The sequence below is a fragment of the Hyperolius riggenbachi genome, chromosome 6 (genome assembly GCF_040937935.1).
Source record: "Hyperolius riggenbachi isolate aHypRig1 chromosome 6, aHypRig1.pri, whole genome shotgun sequence".
NCBI classification, from domain to species: Eukaryota; Metazoa; Chordata; class Amphibia; order Anura; family Hyperoliidae; genus Hyperolius; species Hyperolius riggenbachi.
This window is the reverse complement of record NC_090651.1, coordinates 167840329-167866240: the sequence shown is the minus strand read 5'-3', so window position 1 is coordinate 167866240 and position 25912 is coordinate 167840329. Positions and strand designations below refer to the sequence as shown.

The 25912-nt window shown below is 43.9% G+C and overlaps 1 protein-coding gene across 10 annotated transcripts in view; it reads left to right on the top strand.

Moving 5' to 3' along the window:
- Positions 1-15506: 15506 nt before the first annotated feature.
- Positions 15507-25912, top strand: part of RBFOX2 (RNA binding fox-1 homolog 2) — a 333252-nt gene continuing 322846 nt past the window's right edge. For 3 of the 10 annotated variants that reach the window (XR_011022079.1, XM_068240196.1, XM_068240200.1), the window contains exon 1: positions 15507-15816. Coding sequence is in view for 9 of the 10 variants with exons in the window: in XM_068240196.1 (XP_068096297.1) it covers positions 15772-15816 (45 nt within the window). In the remaining variant the exon portion in view is untranslated. The remainder of the gene's footprint in view (positions 15817-25912) is intronic. The other 7 variants (XM_068240198.1, XM_068240197.1, XM_068240192.1 and 4 more) reach the window with 3 other exon arrangements.

Here is a 25912-nt window from a genome sequence, read left to right as displayed (position 1 = left end):
TAATGTGGAATAGAACAGCTGTAGGTTGGCCTTGTACTCCAAGAAGTCGGAGTAAAGGCGGGATTTCCTCCATTTGCATTCATAGGCGCGTGTCTGTTTTTGGAGGTTGCGAGTGTGTGCATTGTGCCAGGGCTGGGGGTTGATGGGATGGCTGGGGCGGAATGTGGGGGGTGCAGCAATGTCCAGGGCTGCTGAAAGGGCCTGGTTGTATTGGGGCACAGCTTGGTTTGGGCAGGTAAAGTTTGGGAGGGTGGATGTGAGGGAGTGGAGGGGGTTGGCTAGTGCAGTTGGGTCTAGGTTACGCAGATCTCTCTGCCAACGACCTGAGGGTGGTGGAGGGTGGGGGGAGCATGATGGGGAGATCGAGAAAGTGAGAAGGTGATGGTCAGAGAGGGGGAAGGGTGTGATGTCCAGGTTGGGGAGGGTGGCGGATTTTGAGAGAATCAGGTAGAGAGTGTGGCCAGCACGGTGGGTGGAGGAATTGGTGTGTTGGGAGAGGCTAAGGGAAGTAGTGAGGGAGAGCAGTTGAGAGGCTTCAGGGGAGTAAGGACTGTTCATGGGGATGTTGAGGCCCCCAAGTAAGATGGTGGGGAGGTCAGAGGAGAGGATGTGTGGGAGCCAAGAGGCCAGGTTGTCCAGGAATTGTTTAGTGGAGGTAGATGGGGGTAAAGGACTGTGATGACTGCCGAAAGGGGATGGTAGAGGCGGATAACGTGTCTCAAAGGAGGTATAGTTTAACCCCCTTGCCGGTCCAATTCCCGCGGCAAGGGGGCAGCAGAGCACTTTTTTTATTTTTATTTTTTTAAATCATGTAGCGAGCCCAGGGCTCGCTACATGATAGCCGCTCAGCAGCGGCATCTCCGCAGCCACTCCGATCGCCTTCGGTGATCAGAGTAAGCAGGGAATCCTGTTCAGAACGGGATTTCCTGCTGGGCTTCCCCAGTCGCCATGACGACGGGGCGGGATGACGTCACCGACGTCGGGATGTCAGAGGGAATCCCAATCCACCCCTCAGCGCTGCCTGGCACTGATTGGCCAGGCTGCGCAAGGGGTCTGGAGGGGGGGGGGGCGCACGGCGGGTAGCGGCGGCGATTGGATGTTACAAGCAGCTAGCAAAGTGCTAGCTGCATGTAACAAAAAAAATTATGCAAATCGGCCCAGCGGGGCCTGAGAAATCCTCCTGCGCAGGTTACCCCGAGCTGAGCTCGGGATAACCGGCAAGGAGGTTAAGGAAGGGGGTGGCGTGAGGACATGGAAAGTGCAGGATGGGGAGAGGAGCAGACCCACCCCTCCCCCGGACCTGTTTTCTGGTCTGGGGGTGTGACTGAGGTGAAGCCCCCCATAGGAGAGGGCCACTGCTGCAGCAGCGTCAGAGGGGGTGAGCCATGTCTTTGTGAGGGCAAAGAGGGTGAGGGAGTTGGAGAGGAAAAGGTCATGGATTTCAGTGAGTTTATTACGGACTGATCTAGCATTCCAGAGGGCGCAGGAGAGAGGGGTGGTGTGCTTGTGAGGGGCCTGGATGGGAATGAGGGAGGAGAGGGAGTGAGTGTGGGTGCGGGAAGGAACTGTGAGGGGGGTGGAGAAATGTTTAGAGTGGGGTGTGCAGGAAGTCAGTGATGGAGTGGTATGGGAGTTGAGGGCAAAATGGGAGGCTAGAGTTAGATAAGGTGACCTTAGTGAGGACTAGGTGGTGAAGGAGCAGGTGGAGAAAGAGCATATTGTAATATGTAGATAGTGGAGGAAGAGGTGTGCAGAAAGGTGGAGGAGTCATGGAGTTTGAGAGTAGGGAGGGATTGTCTGTGTGAAGGCCGAGATATTTTAGCAGTGTTTAAAGTTATAAATAATGCAAATAGCTCAGTTACTGCTTAATGCTGCTGTATTGCTGGTGAACTCTGGTAAATTCGATTAGTAAAATCCTTAAAGAGAACCTGTACTGAGTAAAAATATTTAAAATAAACATATGAGGTAACTTCAAATGAACATTACATAGTTACCTTGCCATTAGTTCCTCTCAGAAGCTCACCATTTTCTTCTGACAATAATCCCTTCCAGTTCTGACAATATTTTGTCAGATCTGAAATATATCAGTTGCGGTCAGTAAAATATTAGTTGCTGTCAGTTACAGCTGAGAGGAGAACTGATGTACCAGGTAATGTCCATGTTTCGCTATGGCTCAAGTGGGCGATGTTACAGTTTAACTGTGTGCTGACCAGAAAGCTTTTATGGGTAATGGCCATTTTCCTAATGGAGGACAGAAAATTCCCTTGATCACAGTGAACAAACAGGACGCGGGAGAGGAGAAAGACACTGAGGAGTAGACTACATGGAAGGTAAGTATGACTTGTGTATGGTTATTTTGACTTTTAATTTTCAGTTCAGGTTTTCTTTAAAGCCGACTACACAGCATGCTTATTTACATCCACACAGCCCTAGTGTTTGAATAAGATTGGTCTAGATAACATTAGCCTCTACTACAATCAGCTGTGAACTGGACATGAAGTTGACCAGCATGGGGGTGGACAATGCAAATACTTATGGCCCGTACTCACGGGCTACTTTTGTATCCTGTCGCTAGCACACGAGAGCATGTGCGCGACAGACCGGCGACAGCTCGTCGCCGGGTCCCTCCGCATACACACTGCGGAAGAGGGACTGGTGTTGCGACGGAAGCTGTCGCCGACGTTCCTCCCCCCCCCCCCCTGCCGGAAGCTCTGTGTGACTCCTATAGGTTGCTGTCGCTAGTCCGCATACACACGCGGACTAGCAACAGTTGCGGCAAAGTTGCGGCGGCAACTGTCCGCGCCAATCGCCTGGCGACAGCAGCGATGAGCGACGGTTCGGGGTGCGCGCACCATACTCACAGGCGGCCTGTCGCTGCAACACGCGCGTGCCACGTGGTTGCGCCGACAATTGTAGCCCGTGAGTATGGGCCATTAAAGCTGGGTGGATGAAAAGGTGTGTGAATCAAGCAGACAGTAGGATAACAATAGCCGTGGCGGCAATTTAGATATAGATACTATAGTAAGGGCATATAAGAAGAAATAATCAAGTCACATACACAGGGAGATGCAATTCGAGAATTGTGTGCAGATGGAGAAAATCACATACACAGGCAGATGCAATTCGAGAATCGTGTGCAGATGGAGAAAATCACATAGTTAGCAGGGCTCCAGCAGTCAGAGGTGTCCTTATGGGAAGCTTGCGTGCAGAGCATTCCACTGCTCACATGCTGTTTTGCCACAAGCTCCTCTCTTCCTTCGCTTAGCTTCAGCTGGTCTCTGCTCCGGATACCTCCTGCTGATGTTCCAGTCACCACACAGGGCTTTGGACACCATGCTGCTTTGCTTCCCAGGTCCTCTCCTCTGGTCTCTGCTCCGGACACCACCCGCTGATGTTCCAGACACCACACAGGGCTCTGGACACCATGCTGCTTTGCTTCCCAGGTCTTCTCATCTCTCTTCGCCCGGCTCCCAGCATTTCAAAAGTATGGTAGATAGCGGGCAGACAGTTAAAATGGATCTTCTCGTGGGCTGCAGATAGAGCTTCTAACTTGAAAAGTAGCCGCGGGATACGGGAGAAACAGTGGCGCTGGGCATAAATGGTTGTATTTGGACCATAAGATGCAGTGAAAAAGTGCATCTTATGGTCTGAAAAATACGGTAAAATGCACATAATGTATCACAATTGGCAGAGGACGGCATTTTTACGTGTGTTTTTGATGCTTTTTTTTCGTTTTTGATATATATTCCTGTGTTTTACTCCATCGATAATTAAAAAATATTGAAAAAACCCAAACACACCAAAAATGCATGAAAAATGCAAAGGGATACCAAAAAAACCAACAAATTAAAAAATGCACAATGTAGAAAATGCACAATTCACAACCTGAACTAATTCACAATTCACAATCTGAAACATAACATTTCTAGAGAATGCTGTCATTGGAGAACTTTTGAGGGAAGGAACACTTTCCCCATGACACATAGTGGAAAATGCATATGTGAGTCTGCCTAGTGTGTTCCTACACTTAGGCCTCTTTTCCACGAACTGTTGAACTGTGTGCTCAGCAAGCAGTTACCAGGCAGCAGTCAGCAGTTACCAGGCAGCAGTCAGCAGTTACCAGGCAGCAGTCAGCAGTTGTGAGAGTTTGAGAGGCATTTCACTGCCTGTCAACAGTTCGTGGAAAAGAGGCCTTAGGCCTGGAACCCACCACAAAGCGCTATTGCTAATAGCAACCTCTAGCGTTCTTAATGAGCGTTTTGTAAGCAATTTCATGAGCATTTTCTGGCAATTTTGGTAGAGATTTTAAAAAGTGTAAGCGTTTTGCGATTAGCTTTTTTAATTCTGATTGGTACTTTCAATTAATTTTAATTTTTTTACAGTGTGCGGTAATTTAAAAACTCTGAGTAGGTTTTGACAAGTGATTACGCCAGTGTTTATATACTTTACATTGCAGAAACCCAAAGGCAAAATGCTAAACATGCTGCATGTCCTGAGTTTGTGATTTTGGTAATCGCAATCACTCCAGTGGAATTTGGCCCATCCAGTAACATTAGCTGAGCTTTAGGGAAATCGCTAGAATTTTGAAAACCTCCCTAAACGCTCAAAAATTCGCTCTAGTCGGTTCCAGCCCTGAAACAGCAACCAATCTCGTTAATGGTTGCATTGCAGTATAACTAATGGTGTGTACACACTTAAAAGATTAATGAAAGATCACAGAACAATTTTACCCCCTTCCATGTAGTATAAAGGTGCGTACACACATGCGACTATAGTCGTTTGAAACAATCATTCCCCGATCATTTCAAACGACGATCGTTTAAAAAAAAAAACATTCAACAATCATTAAGTCAAACGATGGACGAGCTAGATCGTTAACTTGCAAAAGTAGTACATCGTTAGAACGGCTTGACATGCGCATTTCGTTATCTCCATAGAACCTCATTTTGATGCGCAAGCGCAACAGTTGCTTTTCGTGATGTAACGTTCGTTCTATGAACATGTCCTGTGACACGTTAATTGCTACATGATTATACCATAATTGTCATTTTAACAGCACAGAGTATTTTTGTATGTTTTGTCAAAGCTATATTATGTAAATGCTCTACCTACATACCTACAGTATGAAATCTCGTACTGTAATATACGTAATGTTAGTTTCACAGTGTAACATACGTTTTGAACCATTTGTTACGTGCGGGCGGAACTTGCTATGATGTCACTTCCAGGAACAGTATGTGACGTTGTTCCGGATCGTTCGTTAAACAATCAGATCGTTACACACCTTTAAAAGCTAACTTTACTTAGGTCGTTCTTTCGTCAATTAAAAGATCGTTCGTCGTTCACAACGAACGATCGTTGTCGTATGTGTGTACGTAGCTTGAGAGCATGCTCTACACCAGGGGTCCCCAAACGTTTTGGGTCGAGGGCCGGGTCAACATACTTCAGACTGCTGGGGGGCCGGAGTATACATAAAATGATGTAGAAGTCTTTGTGGGCCAGACAGTGAAGCATACCCAGGTGACAACCTGCAGTACAATTGGACAGCAGTGTCACCTAATGTGGAATTTGATTGGAAACCAGCAAATTACTGCTTTCTGGCTTCCATGTGGATGGGTGGTGCCAGCACGGCTATTCGATATGCGGACCACCAATATTTAAAGATGTAGCTGACCGCATCTATAAGTAATACATTTTGTGTGTAGGGGGCCGGTAAAAAATCCTCAGGGGGCCACATTCGGCCCGTGGGCCTTAAGGTGCATACACACATCAGACTATAGTCTATGGCTCAACACACACCATTCAATCTTGGTTGTACAGATTTACCAAATCTATGTAGTATAAGGGCCAAGATTGAAAATACCTTGAATGATTGATTGGATAAGCTCTTATACTACATGAAAGTGGTAAGATTGAACAACTAAGATTGTATGGTGTGTGTTGAGCCTATGGAAAATGAAAGATCACAGACCAATCTTACCACCCTTCATGTAGTATGAGAGCCATACTCTACACAGTCTTTTCTGTCCATTCCTGCAAATTGCAATGATAGTCTATGAGATCTGCAGATCATCATACACACATGATTTAACTGACATTCATCTGCAGATCAGATCCACCAGGATGGATTTTCAGATCTGCAGATGACTGCTTGATCTGCAGATGTATGTCAGTTAAATCATGTGTGTATGATGATCTGCAGATCTCATAGACTATCATTGCAATTTGCAGGAATGGATTTTTTGGCAGGAACAGATCTTTTGCAGATACTGATCTTTTGTGTCTGTACAGCATCTCTGTGTGCAGCATCTTGCAAAGATTTTTTTTCTGATGTGGAGTTCAGCTCCATAGAAAAGACTGTGTAGAGTATGGCTCTCATACTACATGAAGGGTGGTAAGATTGGTCTGTGATCTTTCATTTTCCAAAGACTATAGTCTGATGTGTGTATGCACCTTTAAGCTACGTACACACATGCGACAACGATCGTTCGTTGTCAACGACGGACGAACTTTTAATTGATGAAAGTTTTAAAAGGTGTGTAACGATCTGATCGTTAGAACGAACGTTACATCACGTAAAAGTAACTATTGCGCCTGCGCATAAAAATGAAAAGTTCCATGGAGAAATAGTGAAATGCGCGTGTCAAGCCTAGTACGAACGATCGTTTCCAACGATGTACTACTTTTGCAAACGATCGTCGTTGGGAAAAATCCGCCAAGCTAGATCATTCGTTTTGAACGATCTAGCTCGTCCGTCGTTAGACTTAATGGTCGTTGGCTGCTTTTTTTCAAACGATCGTCGTTTGAAAGGATCGGGGAACGATCGTTTCAAACGACTATAGTCGCATGTGTGTACGCACCTTTAGTTTGAGGACCACTGCTCTACACAGTCTATTCTATTGAGTTGAACTCCTTATCAGATAAAAATCTTTGCAAGATGATGTGCACAAACATGCTGTACACATTCAAAAGATCAGTGTCTGCAAAATATTTGTTCCTGCTAAAGATCAGTTCCTGCAAAATGCATTCATAGTCTATGATATCTACAGATCCTCTTGTTTAAAGTGGACCCAAATTAAAAATACAAGATTTCAGAAAAAAAATCTAATTTCTAAATTATAATAATAAATAGCAGCCTTTTTTTCAGCTGCATTATGACAAATATAAAATATTTTACATTTATTGGAGGAACCCCTCCCTTCCTTTCATATTGCTGGGACAGAATCCGGCAAATTGGTGGAGTAGATGGTGTCCGGCAAAGGAGGAATTGCTAATGGCTGCCACCTGTATAACCCTAGTTATGCAAAGAGAAAGGTGAAAAGCATGCACTGAAATGCTCATAGGCTTGAAGGAGTGTTTATTTATCTTTGCATTTGTCAGAGTGATGCAACTAAATATTTTGAATTAAAACATTTTTTGGATTGGGTCCGCTTTAACAGACATTCATCTGCATATCTGACAATCATCTGCAGATCTGAAGATCCATCCTGGTGGATCTGATCTGCAGATGAAGTCTGAACAAGGTGTATGGCCTGGTGCACACCAAAACCCGCAAGCAGATCCGCAAAATGCTAGCAGATTTTGAAACGCTTTTTATTTTTCTGTAGCGTTTCAGCTAGCGTTTTGCGGTTTTGTGTAGCGGTTTTGGTGTAGTAGATTTCATATATTGTAACAGTAAAGCTGTTACTGAACAGCTTCTGTAACAAAAACGCCGGCAAAACCGCTCTGAACAGGCGTTTTTCAGAGCGGTTTGCGTTTTTCCTATACTTAACATTGAGGCAGAAACGCATCCGCAATCCAAAAAATGCCTCACCCCGGGAGTATGCGTTTCTGCAAAACGCCTCCTACTCTGGTGTGAACCACCCCATTGAGATACATTGACCAAGCGTATCCGCAGCGGCAAGCGGCTGCAGAAACGCTGAAAAAGCCGCTCGGTGTGCACCAGTCCTAAATGATGATCTGCAGATATCATAGACTATGAATGCATTTTGCAGGAACTGATCTTTTGCAGGAACAGATCTTTTGCAGATACTGATCTTTTGAATGTGTACAGCATCTGTGTGTGCAGCATCTTGCAAAGATTTTTATTTGATGGGGAGTTCAGCTCTATAGAACAGACTGTGTAGAGTATGCTCTCATACTACATGTAAGGTGGTAAAACTGGTGGATCTGATCTGCAGATGAATGTCAGTTAAATCATGTGTGTATGATGATCTGTATGATGATCTGCAGATCTCATAGACTATCATTGCAATTTGCAGGAACGGATTTTTGGCAGGAACAGATCTTTTGCAGATACTGATCTTTTGTGTCTGTACAGCATCTGTGTGTGCATCATATTGCAAAGATTTTTTTCTGATGTGGAGTTCAGCTCCATAGAAAAGACTGTGTAGAGTATGGCTCTCATACTACATGAAGGGTGGTAAGATTGGTCTGTGATCTTTCATTTTCCAAAGACTATAGTCTGATGTGTGTATGAGCCTTTTGGCTCTTTATGTAAACATTTGACTACACCTGTGTTTCCTACGCTGTGGAACATGTACTACCAGTGGGTAAGGGCTCAGTACTTTCCTGTAGGTAGGGATAGCCAGTGAGATGCAAATCTATAAAAAATAATTTTCTGCAAATAAGTTGATGCAGGATTATGCAAATGTTGAACTGTGTGCTCAGCAAGCAGTTATCAGGCAGCAGCGAGCAGTTTTGAGGCAGCAACAAGCAGTTACCGGGCAGCAGTGAGCAGTTGTGAGAGTTTGGAGAGGCATTTCACTGCCTATCAACAGTCCGTGGAAAAGAGGCCTAAGGCCAGAAACCCACTAGGAGCGAATTTCTGAGCGCTTTGTGATTTTATAAAAATCCCCCATAGCATTGCATTAGCGATTAGAAATCGATGCTAGTGGGTTTCTGGCCTATGGGCCCATTCACACTTGCGTTTGCAAAACGCCGGCGATTTTTGTTGGCGTTTTGCAGGAGTGATTTTTTCACGATTTCACACAGAAAAAAATCACTGAATACTGCAGCGATTTTTCCACGATCGCCTTTAGCGCTTCTATAGCACTGAAACGCGATCGCTGGGAAATCGCCTGAAAATGGTGCAGGCGACGCGTTTGCTTTTCGCGATTTTGGGCCCATAAGGTTTTATTACACTAGCGCTTTTAAAAAGTGCTAGCGTTTGAGCGTTTTGCCGAAATCACGGCAAAACGCTCTAGTGTGAATGGGCCCTAAGGGCCCTTTCCCACAGGCAGGTGAACTTCACACTCAGTGAGCAGTTACCCGGCAGTAGCAAACTATTGCCAGACAGCAGCAAGCAGTTGTGAGAGTTCAACAGTCTTTTCATTGACTATCAATGGCTTGTGGAAATGGGCGGTACTTATCCGTTAGCCGGGCGCATCCAGCAGGTGGCGCTAATTACTCCAGGCCGACATGGATAGTAGAGAAAGATGTAACTCTGGTGGAGTTTTGTCGCCACCTGCCGGATGCGCCCGACTAACGGATAAGTACCAAAATGGGCCCTTATACAGTTTGAAAATGTACCCATGCCAAGATTGAATTTGATTAGTCCATTTTCAAGATGCATAAATTTGCATACAAAATTTGCAGAATCCTATATCAACCATCAACTTGGAAATATATCTCACTAACCATCCCTACTTCTCTGTAGAACAGTCCTAGAAAAATTGGCTTTCTGTAGGAGGTGCAGTTACCTAAGGCAGGGGTCACACAATGGCCTCTATTCACAAAGTGCTGGTCGGTAATGACATTTCAGGCAGTGAAAAACCTCATGAGGTATTTTAGATTTTTTTTTAATTCACAATTGTTTTACTGCATGCAGGAGTCTGTGGCTAAATTACTGATCAATTTGTTCGGTAGCAGTGCGATGGGGTCCCAGAGAGCAGAAGGCTGAATTAGGGAAAGGGTGATTGAGAAAGAGGAGAGGGGGCAGGAAAGAACAGTGAAGGCTCATACACACATCAGACCATAGTCTTTTGAAAATGAAAGATCACAGACCAACTTTACCCCCTTCCATGTAGTATGAGAGTCATACCTACACAGTCTATTCTATGGAGCTGAACTCCCCATCAGAAAAAAATCTTTGCAAGATGCTGCACACACAGATGCTGTACACATTCAAAAGATCAGTATCTGCAAAAGATCTGTTCCTGCCAAAAATCCATTCCTGCAAATTGCAATGATAGTCTATGAGATCTGCAGATCATCATACACACATAATTTAACTGACATTCATCTGCAGATCAGATCCACCAGGATGGATTTTCAGATCTGCAGATGACTGCTTGATCTGCAGATGAATGTCAGTTAAATCATGTGTGTATGATGATCTGCAGATCTCATAAACTATCATTGAATTTGCAGGAACGGATCTTTGGCAGGAACAGATCTTTTGCAGATACTGATCTTTTGTGTCTGTACAGCATCTCTGTGTGCAGCATCTTGCAAAGATTTTTTTCTGATGTGGAGTTCAGCTCCATAGAAAAGACTGTGTAGGTATGGCTCTCATACTACATGGAAGGGGGTAAAATTGGTCTGTGATCTTTCATTTTCAAAAGACTATAGCCTGATGTGTGTATGTGGCCTGAGAAGCACACAGGAGCCAGGGATGGAGGAGAGAAACCTCCGCCCGACAGTATATCCATTTCAATAGAGTGAGGATTAGGATAGGGTGGCTGTTTACCAGTAGGGATGATCAATGAGCTGCAGATATTTCTGAATTAATGCAGGATAATGTACATTTTGTATACAAAAATATGCAACTTGAGAGTAGACTAATCCATTTTAGGCTACGCTCACATTGAGACGTTATTGTCCTGTGTTAATAGTCTTATAACCCAGTTTACCATACTTCATGTTAAGGCTATGCTACATTTAGAATGCAACGTAAGTGTCGTGTTGTAAATGTTGCGTTATGGTAACGCACTACTGCAGCGTGTTACCTCTAAACACAGATGTTAACAGATACATGGAAGCATACTTTTTATTGCCTGTATGCTTTACTGTATCTACTGCATGCAACGGTAATGCAGCCTTAATGTGCATTGAAACTTTTTTAGTGTGTTGCAATTTTGTGTTACGACTTTAACATCGCAAAACAATGTCCCACTGTGAACCTTGCCTAAGAGCTCAAACCCACTAGAGCGATTTTCTGAGCGTTTAGGGAGCGATTCAAACCGCTAGCGATTTTCCTAAACGCTTAGCTGATAATGGATGGGCCAAATTCCACTGGAGCGATTGCGATGTCCAAATCGCAAAATGCAGGACATGCAGCATTTTTCACGTTTAGCGTTTTTGCAATGTAAAGTATATAAACGCTGGCGTAATCGCTTATCAAAACCTGCACAGAGGGATTTTGCTAGTGTTTTGAAGTTACTGCACACTGTAACAATCAGAAGTAAAACGCTAATCGCTACACAACCACTGGCAAATTGAATACAATTTTTAAAATTGCTCCTGAAATCGATTGCAAACCACTCATACAAAACGCTAGCGATTGCGATTAGCGATAGCATTTTATAGTGGGTTCCAGGCCTTAAACCTTGGTGGGACTTGATTGGTCCAATTTCAAGCTGCATACAAAATTGACATAATCCTGCATGAACTGACATACATGAACTGACATAATCCTGCAGAAATATTTGCATCTTATTGATCATCCCTATTTGTCAGTTACCGACAGCTGCTGGCTGGTGTTTAAAACTTTTTCCGTGTTTTATTGAAAGCTGTAAACTTTGTGAAGTGACAATGAGTAAGGCCTCTTTTCCACGGACAGCTGAAATCAAACTCAAAGGGCTCTATTCTCAATGAGTTACCGCATGAGTTAAATTAGGTAGTGATAAACACCGACCAAAATATCTCCCTTTTGAAATTCACAAGTTTTTTTTTTTTACCTCATGAGGTAAAAGTGTGGTAATTACCTCAAAATTTATCTCCAATTTGAGAGTCTCAATTGAAAAGTTGGTGTTAATTAAGGATTTTTTTTTTATCACCTGCAAATGGTAGGTGATAATTATCACTTCTCTGCTTTTGGCCTTCAGGATGGAGCCTTCTGAGCTTTCTTTGCTCAAGTTTATGTCAATTTTACATAGAAGGCAGAAAATACGAGTGTGTCTAATCTCAAGGCACACTTTCACACCTTGTAGTCTTTTAGATGATTTAATAGATGCCGAGGAGGAAATTCTTCTCTGCTCTAAAAGAGATAGACAACAGCATAATTACTTTTAAAGAAAAACATTTTTTGTTACAGCTGATACAAATCCAGCAAAAAAATCTCCAGTGTATGTACTTCCTGCTTTCATGGAAGCAGACATAGGGTTAACATCCTGTGTTTACACATTAGCTGCTCTGGTGAGGCAGCCAGCTGGCACAGCTGAGAGCTAAAATTACAGTTGTGATTATTCACAGATGAGGGGGAATTAGACAGGCTAAATTATATACATACAGGGTGCATTTCTATATGTTTTCCTTCTGTCCTGGGCAAGAGTTGAGGTCCCACTTTAAATGTGACAGGCTTTCCTGGGTCGTCTCTGTGTAATGGGTGGCAAGCATATGGGCTGCCCTACAGTGGTCAAAAAAGCTTTATTTCCATATATATTACTGACAGTTTTATCACCTGTTTTATCACACTTTTATCAAACATTTATCACACTTGGTACATTTTTAGTGAATACTCACTATTTTCACTATTTTTAGTGAATTATCACTGGAGGTAATTTTTCACCCAAAAAAGAGTTACCGCACATGGTTTAGTGAATAGAGCCCAAACTCTCACAACTGCTTGCTGAGCACACAGTTCAACAGTTTGTGGAAAAGAGTCCTTAGGGTTTTACCGCACAAATCTGTAATTTACCGAGCTAGTTGGTAATTTAGCTTTTCTGAAAACCACATGTTATTTCCCTCGAGTACCGTGAGGGCTCATTCCAATGGGCAGTTTAAGGCCTCTTTTCCACTAACTGTTTCTAGGCAGTGAAATGCCTCTCAAACTCTCACAACTGCATGGTAACTGCTCACTGCTGCCTAACAACTGCTTGGTGAGCACACAGTTCAACAGTTCGTGGAAAAGAGGCCTAAGGCCTCTTTTCCACGAACTGTTGAACTGTGTGCTCACCAAGCGGTTACCAGGCAGCAGTGAGCAGTTGTGAGAGGCATTTCACTGCCTAGAAACAGTTCGTGGGCAAAAAAGGCCTTACTGTGTGCTCAGCAAGGAGTTACCAAGGCAGTTGTGAGAGTTTAAGAGGCTTTTCACTGCCTATCAACTGCTCGTGGAAAAGGGGTCTAAACGATCACAGTGAAAGGACCATGCGGAATTCAATTGGGCTCCAATGGACTTCCTAGAGAAGACAAAAGGTCTTGGCTTGATGGCAGTGTATCTTTGATCTGCTAAAAATGTATTTCCACAATAACTTTGTCATGATGTTTTAAAATAAAGCATAAATAATATAGATATATATCTGCATGGCACTAGTAGGACCAGCATGCATCTTTTTGGAAAATGAATGTCATCTGCTGCTGCAGTAGTTTTACTATGGTTACAATTAGATTCAAGTTTAAAAATAGCAAGAAAAAAAAATCATGTTATCTTTAAGAATTTCTCTGTCTTCCATGTAGAAAGCACATATTTGGTCATTACTGTTCCTGGCCTGGTGTTATCTTGAGGTGTATTGGATTTTTAAATGTAGCTGGTCTTAGGCCTGGAACCCACTACAAAACGCTATCGCTAATCGCAATCGTGTTTTGTATGAGCAGTTTGTAAGCGATTCCATAAGCGTTTCAGGGAGCGATTTTAAAAAGTATCAATTTGCCAGCAGTTGTGTAGCGATTAGCGATTTAAAGTCTGATTGGTCCTTTCAATTTTAATTTCGTTACAGTGTGCAGTAACTTCAATGCTAGCAAAATCGCTCCGTGCAGGTTTTGATGAGCGATTATGCCAGCTAACAAAATGCTGCATATCCTGCGTTTGCGATTTTGCTAATCTCAATCGTTTCTGTGGAATTTGCACCATCCATTTACATTGGCAGAGCATTTAGGGAAATCGCTAGCGATTTATCACACTCCCTAAACGCTCAAAAAAAAAAATCGCTCTAGTGGGTTCCAGCCCTTCATCATTGGCAGGAAAACTGGAGTCTTACAAAACTTACTGCAGCACAGAATCAATGGACCAAGAGAGTGGTTGTTCCCATTAACGAGAAACTCGTTATTCAAAAGTCATATGGTTTGAGAATGACACGTCTAAGTTGGCAGAGGTCAGTGATGCAGCGCAGAGATGACACAATAAAATACAGTTATTGATCCATCTTAATCTGCATCTCCAAGTCCATTTGTTTAACGCCTGCATTGCTAGGTTTGTTTCCTTTCTTCTCCCACTCTTTTTTTTTTTTTTTTATCTTTACGGCAAAGCATTCATTGTATTGTTAGTGGATGGATTTTACACAGACCTTCACAGTAAAAGGATAGAAAGAATTGCATCCTGTTATTTCAGTGAGGCTTGTTTGGCTGGTCTGATATGCTTTTTGGCTGCTATGATGTTAGGGGCTGTGACCTAACCTTTCTACCTCCTATTTTTTTTTCTACATACTGTACGTGGTGTCACTTTTTCTTTGCAGCCAATACACCGAATCTGTTTGCAAACAAAGCTTTTTCTTATAACTGCAGAATCATATTTAACTGGTCTGATAATTTGTTTTATATTGCTCAGTCACGAGAACATCTTTGTAAAATGCTGAGCTGTGTGATGAAAATTGAGGACAGCATTAATTAGAACATATGCAGACAATTTGAAAATTATGGCGTTGTTTCCTTTAAAAAAAAACAAAACACAAAAAAAAAACAGCTTACCATCCATTGTGGTAAAATAGCATGGACAGCTAAATCTATCTAGCATACTGTGGATTTAATGGGAAACGGGCAGCGAAATCCTTTCAAAGCACAAGCAGGGAGAACCCTGTTCAGTTTGAACATTATATTACCTCTACTCCGGATTTCACACTGCTGGAATAGATACTACAGTATATGCTTTTGAATGATTGAAGGCGCGAGCTTATTTATGTTAATTACTTTGAACAGATAGCACACCTGTCCTTGTCTGTCAAGCAGATTCCTTCCACCACCACCACTCTCCACTCCATATAACGGCCGGTCACGCTTAATCCTTGTGAGTTTGACTAGAACAGCTGATAGGGGGAGGGGAGTGGGATCATTTCTGTCTCTCCTTTGTCGCCCCAGTGCCCTTAGCAGCTGTTATGATATGGAGCAGGAGGGGGGTGTTCAGCTAAAATGAAGCATAGTTTGCTAAGGAGTTGTGATTGAATGTAAGAGGTGCAAGCCTACAGAAGGTCTCACACTGCAAATAGCTAAGCTCCTGTTCTCCTCCACCCCCCTCTCCTCCTCCATCCCTCCCTCTATGTCCCTTTCAGGCACACGCATGGCCAAAGGGGTTTCTCTTCCCTGATCAAGCCACCTGTCTCCCTTACCTCCCCCTCCACCCATCTCGTACCCCTCCTCTCTCTCTTTCTCTCTCTGCCCAGCTGTCCCATACAGATCCAGGCTGTCCCGGGCTCATCTCGCTGAAATTGTTCTGGCAGACGCTGCAGTGAAGAGTCTTCTTATCCCTGTTTCTTCCTTTCTCACATATGCTCCCAGCTTATTACCCATTCATCAGCCTGCTTTGTGAGATCGCTTTCTGGTAGCTCGCTTCCCTGTATTTCTACAAAAGTGGACACCACGCCGAGAATTGCTGCTCACAGAGTGGGCTCTGACAGTAGCATGTTTGGTGTATACTGCATGGAATATCCTTATCCAGTTGTACAGGTAAGACCTCTATACTAAATCTGCTGAACTGGTTCTGCATATGATTTATTTTGTTATGTTTGTGTGTGATCTATAGCGTTTTATATTTTTGTGTACGATTAATATTTAAATCGCATAGTAATTTTAACACAATTTTTTTTTTCTACTTGGAGTTTCTCCTGTGTGTGGCCTTATTTAGAGAACCATTATCTTAAAGGTAGGCATATACAGTACTAATGAAAATCGATCAGGTACTATCAATCATTTTACCACCTATCGCAGCTCAATTTTGATTTGATCATAACAGGAGTCTGTTCAAAAGTCGATTGGATTGCCGCCACTGCTAGTTTAGCTCTGGTCAATGCAACATACAACTATGTGGCTGTCGATTGCCTGTGCTTACACGAAGAACAGCCATTCCCGATCAGTGTTTGACTGACTTTTCAATCAGAATTGATCAAGAAAGGCCCTAGTTTTTAATACATTTTAATTTGATGTTCTTATTGAGCTATTGTCTATAGACTAGACAATAGCTGTGTTTATTTTAAAGCGTGCGTGCGTGTGTGTGTGTGTGTGTGTGTGTGTGTGTGTTTTGTAAAGCTGAAACCAGTTTTGCAGTTTTTGATATATTTACTAGTACACTGTAAGTACCGCATGAAACACTGCCTTAAAAGTAATGTCAAGATGGTTCAATACCGTCTGTGGTCATAAATCGACATTTTTTGTTTTTAAAGATTGAATACATATGTATAACATTAAATATTTTCTTGAGTTGTCCTGTTGTACGCCAACATACTGTGTATTAATAGTACAGATATTGATTGATTGTACCGCCTGTGTGATGGGTGACAGTGACCTGTCGGGGACAGGCCTAATGGTAACCTAACCCCACAGAATGTCTTGGGAATGGGATATGTTGCTCTGCATCTATGTTTTGAACAAATTGTCCTTGAGTAGGACTGTCCTTTGAGGGGTCAGCAAGCAGATAAATCTAAAGCTTGAAGATGTCTAACCCTAGTGTAGAAATAAAGAACATGCGCACACTAAAAGGCCAGACCCAATACTGATATTTGTTTAGATTTTTGTCCCCGTTATCATCTGCCACCTATGGCAGTTGTTGTTGTAGTAAATTGTAAAGCTGACCATGAGAACATCTGTGCATTATGCAACTGACTAAGACTGACAATTGCCTGTTTGCACGTGTTCATGCCAAAGGTATTTATTTCTCCCCACCATAAGCAGCCACTTTGCTGGTGTAGTTAGTTACAACAAATATATATTAGATCACATGACTTTTTCCCCTGAACATAAGGAGATAATTTAGGTTTTGTGTAAAGCCACTGCTGTTATTGGTTAGGACATCAAGAAGTTTAAATGATTGTGTGTTCTGCTATTAGTGATTGTAGCCCACAACATACTAATTATCAATATAGACTTCTTATTAGTTGGTATGGCCCATGTGACATGGCACCTCCAACATTCATCAATAGCTGTTACCTGCTGCTTAGCTTCTTCAAAGTTTGTCAGCTCCTGACTTTCAGACAAAAATAACAACAACAAAAAAAAAAAACTTGCTGTTTCATATTGCAGTAGGCTCAAAGATTAAATAAATGCAGTATACAAACAGACATATATGATTCTGATTTTTTTTTTTCTTAATGTAATTTTTGTACCGTGGTACTACCAGACTGTATGGGAGGGGGCTAAGGGTGGATTTACACTATTTCAATTAAATGAGCTCACTGGCTCCAGCCTGCTGATCACCTGACATCTAACTGATAAACAGCAACCAGCAGAACTGCCATCTTCGTGTTTGCTATTTACCTGCATCAGTGTTTTACTACTGCTAACATCTGGAAATATGCCTGAAGTAGGGGACTAGATCACAGAAAGCATGCATTATTTAACTTTATCAATTAGCCATTAAAAGGTATTACTTTTACAAGACTTCGTTTTTTTTCTACCTACACTATTTCAATTGCAATGCAGATAAATTCTGCATGTTAACTCACTGCCCATACAGTTCTATGGGCATGTTCACATCTTTGTTGTAAAAGATAGCTGAATACAGGCTTTAAAGTGAACCTTAAGTCTAAAAAAAAACATTTTTTACTCACCTGGGGCTTCCCTCAGCCCCCTTGAGCTGATCGGTGCCCTCGCCGTGTCTCTGCGATCCTCCCGTCCCCGCCGGCGGCTACTTCCGGTTTCGCCGTCAGGACCCGACAGGCTGGGAACGCGAGTGATTCTTCGCGTTCCCAGCCGCAATATCACCCCCTATACTGCTATTGCGGCAAGGAAGGCCGCAATAGCAGCATAGGGGGAGATATTGTGGCTGGGAACGCGAAGAATCACTCGCGCTCCCAGCCTGTCGGGTCCTGATGGCAAACCCGGAAGTAGCCGCTGGCGGGGACGGGAGGATCGCAGAGACACGGCGAGGGCACCGATCAGCTGCAGGGGGCTGAGGGAAGCCCCAGGTGAGTAAAACTCTTATTTATTTTATTTTATTTTTTTTAGACTTAAGTGCCTCTTTAAATAAAAGTGTATTATATAATTAACAGTTCCCATTGCAGTTCACACACATAACATGTGCAGAACGCACAGTGTGAATCCACTATAAGGCTAGGTGCACACCTAGCAGAAACACTAGCATTGTGGAAATCGCTGCATTTTTGCTGCTAATGGAAGTCTATGGGCTGCAGGAAAAACGCATATAAACGCAAATGCATTTTCTATGCGCTTTGAAACATGCGTTTTAAAAACGCATGTTTTGTTGCATAATCAAACGCACATAATGAAAGTCAATGGAAATGCAATGGTATGCGTTTCAGTAAAAAAAAATTGTTTTGTGATGTATTTCCGCTTCCTGTTATCTTCTTAGTGATTTGCATAAAACATACAAAATGCATATGCGAACCGCAAACACATTAAAACACACCCAAAACACTTGAAATACGCATCTGTGGCAAAAAACGCTAATTAAAGCACACAAACGCACACAGCATTGACATAACACGCAGCTTTTCATGTTATGTTGTGTGCATTTACCCTAAAGGGGTTAGACAATTGGGTTCTGCTCCATTGTAGTACTCTTGGCCAAGCTATGTACATAAAATTAACCCAAATCTAAAAATGGGTAGTGCTTACTAGTCCAGTACTGCCCTGCAGAGTTCCCCATTACCATTTTATATAGGTAGTGGGGCGTGTGGCCTCCTCCTCATGCCAGTAGGCTATGTATGCAATGCCACCGTTTTCAGTTCTATGAGGAAAACAATCCTGTATTAATAATGCTAGGCAGCCTATGGCATGCAAGGGTCACCTAATCTTTCTCCTACAGAGCTAGGACCACTGTAGCTAGGCAGTGGCACTAGCTCTTTGAAAATAGGCAAGGTAAGCAGGCCACACACCTCATTACTATGGAAACCAGCAACCTACAATGATGAACACTGCAGGGCAGTGCTTAACTAGTCAGCAGTACCTCTGCTGTGTTTTCTGTGTTTAAGTTTAGTAGCGATCTAATAATCTGGCACACATAAACTGTTACTTTGTATATTTCTCTTACCAGAGGAAGTAGTTTAGGCAAATTGTATATTTGTATTCAAAACGGTCGTTGCTACTTTCCCAAATTTGAAGGGCATCCACAGCTATGATTGCTAGGTGTTAGAAGACGATGGGCTTGATTCACTAAGACAAATAGCATGCCTAATCAAAGTCAACGCGCCTTATCAGAGTAGCCTGCTAATTGGCACTCCACTCGGCAGACGAGAGGAATCTACTTGGACTGCAGGATACAGCAGGTATATGGCTGATTCTGCTGCTGCACAAGTTCCCGGCCGTGTTAAATACTATTCCCCCTCCAGGCCACCATGGATGGTGGGGAATGAATCAATTTGGCTTCTGACGGCGCCGAAGTTTCTCCCTGTGCGCTACTATATAGCCGTAATTTCTATTACAGCCTATGGTGGCGCCAGCTGCGCCCAAATCTCCTGCGCTGGATTCACTGTGTTCCACTCGTCCTGCCCTGAGCCCCTGCGGGTTCTAGCGTTCGCTATGCTACTCTGATAAGGCGCGTTAGCTTTCATAAGGCATGCTATTTGCCTTAGTGAATCAAGCCCGATAACTTGAACCTGCCAGAGAGTTATTTTCTGTCCTGGTGTTTTGGTTTTTTTTCGCTCTAGATTGAGGCACAGTTAAGTCTTGTACACATGTATGAGGCGTGTCGCCCCAACCAGGATTGGAACCCAATTCCTCAGGCGACATTACAGGGCCGATGCTGCATAGACATGTTGATAGCCTTCAGGCTAGCAACCTGTTCTCTCCCTATGTGAGGGGGTGGATTTATGTGGGTTTGACATCACACAGCGGGCAGGGTAAGTGAAAGTTCAATACTCAACGGCCATTGCTTGGGTTAAGTGATCGCAGGCCAAGAGGGGTCAAGCGATTAAGCTATTGACAAATTAAAGGGATGAGCACTGAAAGGTGAAAATCTCTGTCTGTTAGGGCAAAAACGCCTTTGGGGTGAAGTGGTTAAAGAACAACTTAAAGAGGAACTCCAGTGAACATTTTACTGTTGGCAGGTGATGTAGCTGCTGCATGGTTTTTGGCAGTTGGAAACAGCTGTAAACAGCTATTTCCCACAAAAGTTCGAACTTTTCTTGTGGGAGGGGTTACTTGTGGGAGGGGTTTCACCACAATATCAGTCATACAGCGCCCCCTGATGGTCTGTTTGTGAAAAGGAATAGATTTCTCATGTAAAAGGGGGTATCGGCTACTGATTGGGATAAAGTTCAATTTTTGGTCGGAGTTTCTCTTTAAGTGGAAAGAATATGAAGGCTGTCATATTCCCCCCCCCCCCCTTTTGTTAAACCATACCAGTTGCCTGGCAGCCCTGCTGGTCTATTTGGTTGCTGTAGTATCTGAATAACACCAGGACAAAGCATGCAGCTAATTTTGTCAGATATGACAATGTTCAAAATACCTTATCTGCATATGCTTGTTCAGGGTCTATGGCTAAAAGTATTAGCAGCAGAGGATCAGCATTATAGCCAGGCAACTGGTGTTGCTTAAAGAGAACCCGAGGTGGGAATTACTTTTACTATTGGGGCACAGAGGCTGGTTGTGCGCACTAAGACCAGCCTCTGTTGCCCCATCGTGTGTCTCCATGTCCCCCCTGCTCGCCGCTATACCCCCCGCATTGCTGGCGACACGCAGCGTGTCGCCAGCTCAATGTTTACCTTGCGCTGTCAGTCAGCGCTGCTCCCCTGCCTCCTCCGCATCGGCGCACCCGCCCGTGTCCCTTCCCTCCCGCTGATAGGAGGGAAGTGACGCGGCGGGTGGCGCCGATGCGGAGGAGGCGGGGGAGCGGCGCTGACTGACAGCGCAAGGTAAACATTGAGCTGGCGACACAGCCAGCAATGCGGGGGGTATAGCGGCGAGCAGGGGGGACATGGAGGCACACGATGGGGCAACAGAGGCTGGTCTTAGTGCGCACAACCAGCCTCTGTGCCCCAATAGTAAAAGTAATTCCCACCTCGGGTTCTCTTTAAAAGTAAATATGGCAGCCTCCATATCCCTCTCGCTTCAGTTCATTAGAGTGTAAAAACAAGGAACACCAAGAGCCCCAATAGTGTAATATGTACTGGTAAATGGTTACTAGATAGAGTAAATATTAATACTCACAAACCAGGGTTACCATTAGGCAACCACTGTAAAGGCAGGTGGGGAGATTTTCCTGACCCCACTCAGGAATAAGAAGTCGCTCTCTGTAGATGAGAAAAAGGGGTTCAACCCTCCACCCAGGGTGGACTCAATATTATGCAGGAAAACAGAGGCGCCAAAAGGATAAAAGGAAGCTAAATGAGCTTAAAAACCAAATTATTGGTAAATAGAGGAGGTAGTGGTGGACTTACCTCCTCCAAGTAGACACACAACGACTGTAGTAAACACAGTCAATATATTTTATTTATGAACTCCAAATATGCAACGCGTTTCGCAGGTTTGATCCCGCTTCATCAGGCAATAACGGAGCAATAGCATATGTGGTCAGTAGAAGAGCCAGGCACCTCTGTCAAAGAGAGGTGCCTGGCTCTTCTACTGACCACATATGCTATTGCTCCGTTGTTATTGCCTGATGAAGCGGGATCAAACCTGCGAAACGCGTTGCATATTTGGAGTTCATAAATAAAATATATTGACTGTGTTTACTACAGTCGTTGTGTGTCTACTTGGAGGAGGTAAGTCCACCACTACCTCCTCTATTTACCAATAATTTGGTTTTTAAGCTCATTTAGCTTCCTTTTATCCTTTTGGCGCCTCTGTTCTCCTGCATAATTTAATAGAGTGTGCTAAGTTAAAGGGATACTTAAGCCAACTGAAAGAGTCTCGCTTACCTGGGGCTTCTACCAGCCCCCTGCAGCCGTCCAGTGCCCGCGCCAGTCCTCTACAATCCTCCGTTCCCCCACTGCATCTTAGTTTCGGTATCGCCGACTGAGTCAGCGGGCCACTGCACCTGCCTGGCTCTGGCCACACGTATCCTTGCTTGCGTACATGTCCACAATAATGTTCTGCGCAGGACGCTATTGTGGATGGGAATACGAGCAAGGATGCACGTGGCCAGGGCTGTGCAGGCGCAGTGGCTCACAGACTCCCAGTCAGTGAAACCGAAACTAAGCCACGGCGGGGGGGGGGGAGGCTTCATAGAGGACCGGTGACCGGCGCGGGCACAGAACTGCTGCAGGGGGTTGGTAGAAGCCCCAGGTAAGGGAGGTTTTTTTTTTTTTTTTTTTTTTTTTTTTTGGGCTTAAGTATCCCTTTTAAGAAATTGATGCAGCAAACTATTCACAATCTATTTTCATCCGTAATTATTTTGATTGATCAGTGGGACGGGAGCACGTTGCTAGTGGCGTTCGATTTTTGCAAAGACCAATGTAGCAGCAGAGCTTACACTCACCTGTCTGCTGCTTGGCTTCTCTCCAGTGCCAGCTTCTCCTTCCTGTCTCTTCTCTAATGGGTGCCTGTGTCACGTTACAAATGCTAAAGGTCAAACACCGGAGGCTTCTAGTGGTCATGCATGGTAAGTGACACAGTGCCTGTAATGATTGGCCTCTAGTGTTATCACGTGACATGGAGAGAAGAGCCTGGTGGTGGATAGAAGATGTGGAGTGGACAGGTGAGAGTTGTCTACTCTGCAGAGCTGGGAGACCTGGTGACCCTGCAGGCAGTGCGCACAGATCTTCCATATATTTAATGCTGAAATCTATTGATAATCTGCGTGGAGGGATTGGGTCAGATAGATCCCTCTCTTACTAGATAATGATCTGAGATATGACCTATCTTTTGGGCTACATCAACCAGTGTATGCTCAACTTTAGTGTACAACCGACCAATGTGTTCTGTTGCTATGGTGGGTGGAGGGACAATGGCATGGCACAGAATGGAGCAACTTCTTATCAAGGAGGCTACACACACATGCTAGTTTCTTGGCAGACATCACCCTGTCTACCTCTGCAGTGTTTAGTCTACCTTTTGCATGAGGATTTATAGAAAAGCAGACTGTTGACTTGCACTGTCCAATCAGCAGCACTACTTTTGCTTGACTACTAAAGCCACGCTCTCCAAATCTACTCTTTTGCCATGCTACCATTCACAATAGGAGAGGGGTTCAGTTGCATGTGAGCCACAACCCACTCTTTCATCCTGATTTGGGGGGTGGGTTGCTGAATTTTAGCCATGCCTCCACTCCCAGGACAAAGTGCAGTTTAACTACATTCTGAAATCAAGGTCACACAGGCGAGCAACAGTCGTGTGACCGTTTCCTTTTAAACTAAGTATAAGTATTAAGTGACATTTTTATTCAGTAAAACCTAACTTACATGATTAGAAAGAGAGGGTGAGAATGGCATAAGTATATCTAGGGTGCTGGTATTGGCAGGGGTGGAGATTGATAGTGTTCAGCTCAGCCATGTGTGAGAGCATGCATGCATGCATGTGGGCAGCTCTGCCTCCCATGTGGAGCAGAATAGTGTTTTGTTTTTTGCTTCATCAGCTCCCAGAGTGATTGCTGTCAGTGCGGCTGGTGTTGATATAGGGCATGCTAAAACAGGAAGCCATCAATCAAGCTACTGAAGAGTCAGTGTGGGGTAAATTGTTCTGACTCTTACCTCTCCCTCTTCTACTCTACTACTGTAGCAGCGCAAGAAGTCAACATTCCAGTGATCAGTTAAGGAGGAACTATACTGAAAATAACGTAATTAATAAAACTAAGTCAGTGTTTGCCCATTGTACAATCTTTCCTCACCCTTTTTTCTTTTCCTGATTTACATTCAGAAAATTATCACAGGTGGTGATATGTTTCGTGCTGTCAGGTGCAGCTCTGCAGAATGTTTGTATACTCAGTGTTCCAAAGCCAGTAGAACAAATACCTGTGCCCATATGCAATTCACTTTTTCTGCTAACGTTTCACCTAGATGATATTTTCACACCTTGTTATAAAAAGCATTTTAAACTGCCAGCAAACAAGAAAATACTCAAAATAATTTGAATAGTACTTTTCATCAACATTTGAGTACTTTTTCAATTGTAAAATGCTTAAATGTTATTTTAAAGGAGTACTGTAATAAAACTTTAACTTACCTGGGGCTTCTACTGGCTCCCCGCAGACATCCTGTGCCCGTATCGGGACAAAATGATCCTCCAATTTGCGGGCACAGAACGTCTGCGGTTGCAGGTAGAAGCCCCAGGTAAGGAGAAAACTCAAGTGAAAATTAATTGCATATGGGCCCGGGTCTCCCAGATTGCTCTGTGTGATTGTTGCACATGGAAGAATGGGAGGGGCATTTGCATATGTATGAGGAACCACATAAAAGTTGGCCTAGTGGTAGAAAACTATAAACAATGTTGGATTTATACTAATGCTGGGAATACACGTTTCGTTTTTGCCTTCGTTTTAGCCTTCGTTTCGATTGTGCCTTTTGTCCTTTTCGTTCCCGAAATAATCGAACGTACGGTTAATATCACCACCCACGGTTTCGTTTTTTTTTTCGATTCTGATGGTTTTGTTTTTCCAATGATCGAAGGCTGCAAAGAAACGAAACGAAAATCCCTTTTTACAGGGACGGACTAACATAAACGAACATATAATCGATCTGAACAGCCATCAAGCCTACCAATGGCTCGATTAGATGGATAAAGAGAGATAATATCAAACATGTTCGATCACTAGTCGTTCGTTTTTGGGGTCTATTAATCGAAACTATAATGAGATTATGACTATTTTCACATACGTTTTCAACACTCGATTAGTTTACTGAACGAATCGAAGGCTAAAACGAAGGCAAAAACGAAACGTGTATTCCCAGCATTACAGCCCCTTCTTCCGTGTGTAATATCTATGTGCTGCATCTCAACGCTTCCAAGTGTTTCTCATCGAATGCAATATCCTCTTCCACAGGGGCGGCGCCAGGGGGGTGCTTGGGGGTGCTCGAGCATCCCCTAGAATTGTCCAAGCACCCCCAAAGCACCCCCTGGAGTGAACTGACTTCAGGCGTCTAAAAGACGCCAAGTCAGTTCACACAGCGGCAGCACGGAGCAGCAGGCAGGGCTACGGTAAGATGGCCGCCCGGAGCCCTGTTCTGCAGACTTCGAGTCTGCAGTGCATGGCTTCGGGTGGCCATTTTCCCGTAGCCCTGCTCTCTGCATGCAGGCAGGAAGTCTCGTCGTGACGTCGGGAAGGAAGAGGATCGTGGGCGCGCGGGCGCTGCGCGCCACAATGAGGTCGGGACTCGGGACAGGAGGTCGGGAAAGAAGGTCTTCTGGCTGTAGGTGAGTAAATGGGTTTTTCTTTTCTTTTTCAGGTGATGCTGATTGTGCATATTGGGGTCATATCTGCTACGGATTGTGCATATTGGGGTCATATCTGCTACGGATTGTGCATATTGGGGTCATATCTGCTACGGATTGTGAATATTGGGGTCATATATCTGCTACGGATTGTGCATATTGGGGTCATATATCTGCTACGGATTGTGCATATTGGGGTCATATATCTGCTACGGATTGTGCATATTGGGGTCATATCTGCTACGGATTGTGCATATTGGGGTCATTTCTGCTACCGATTGTG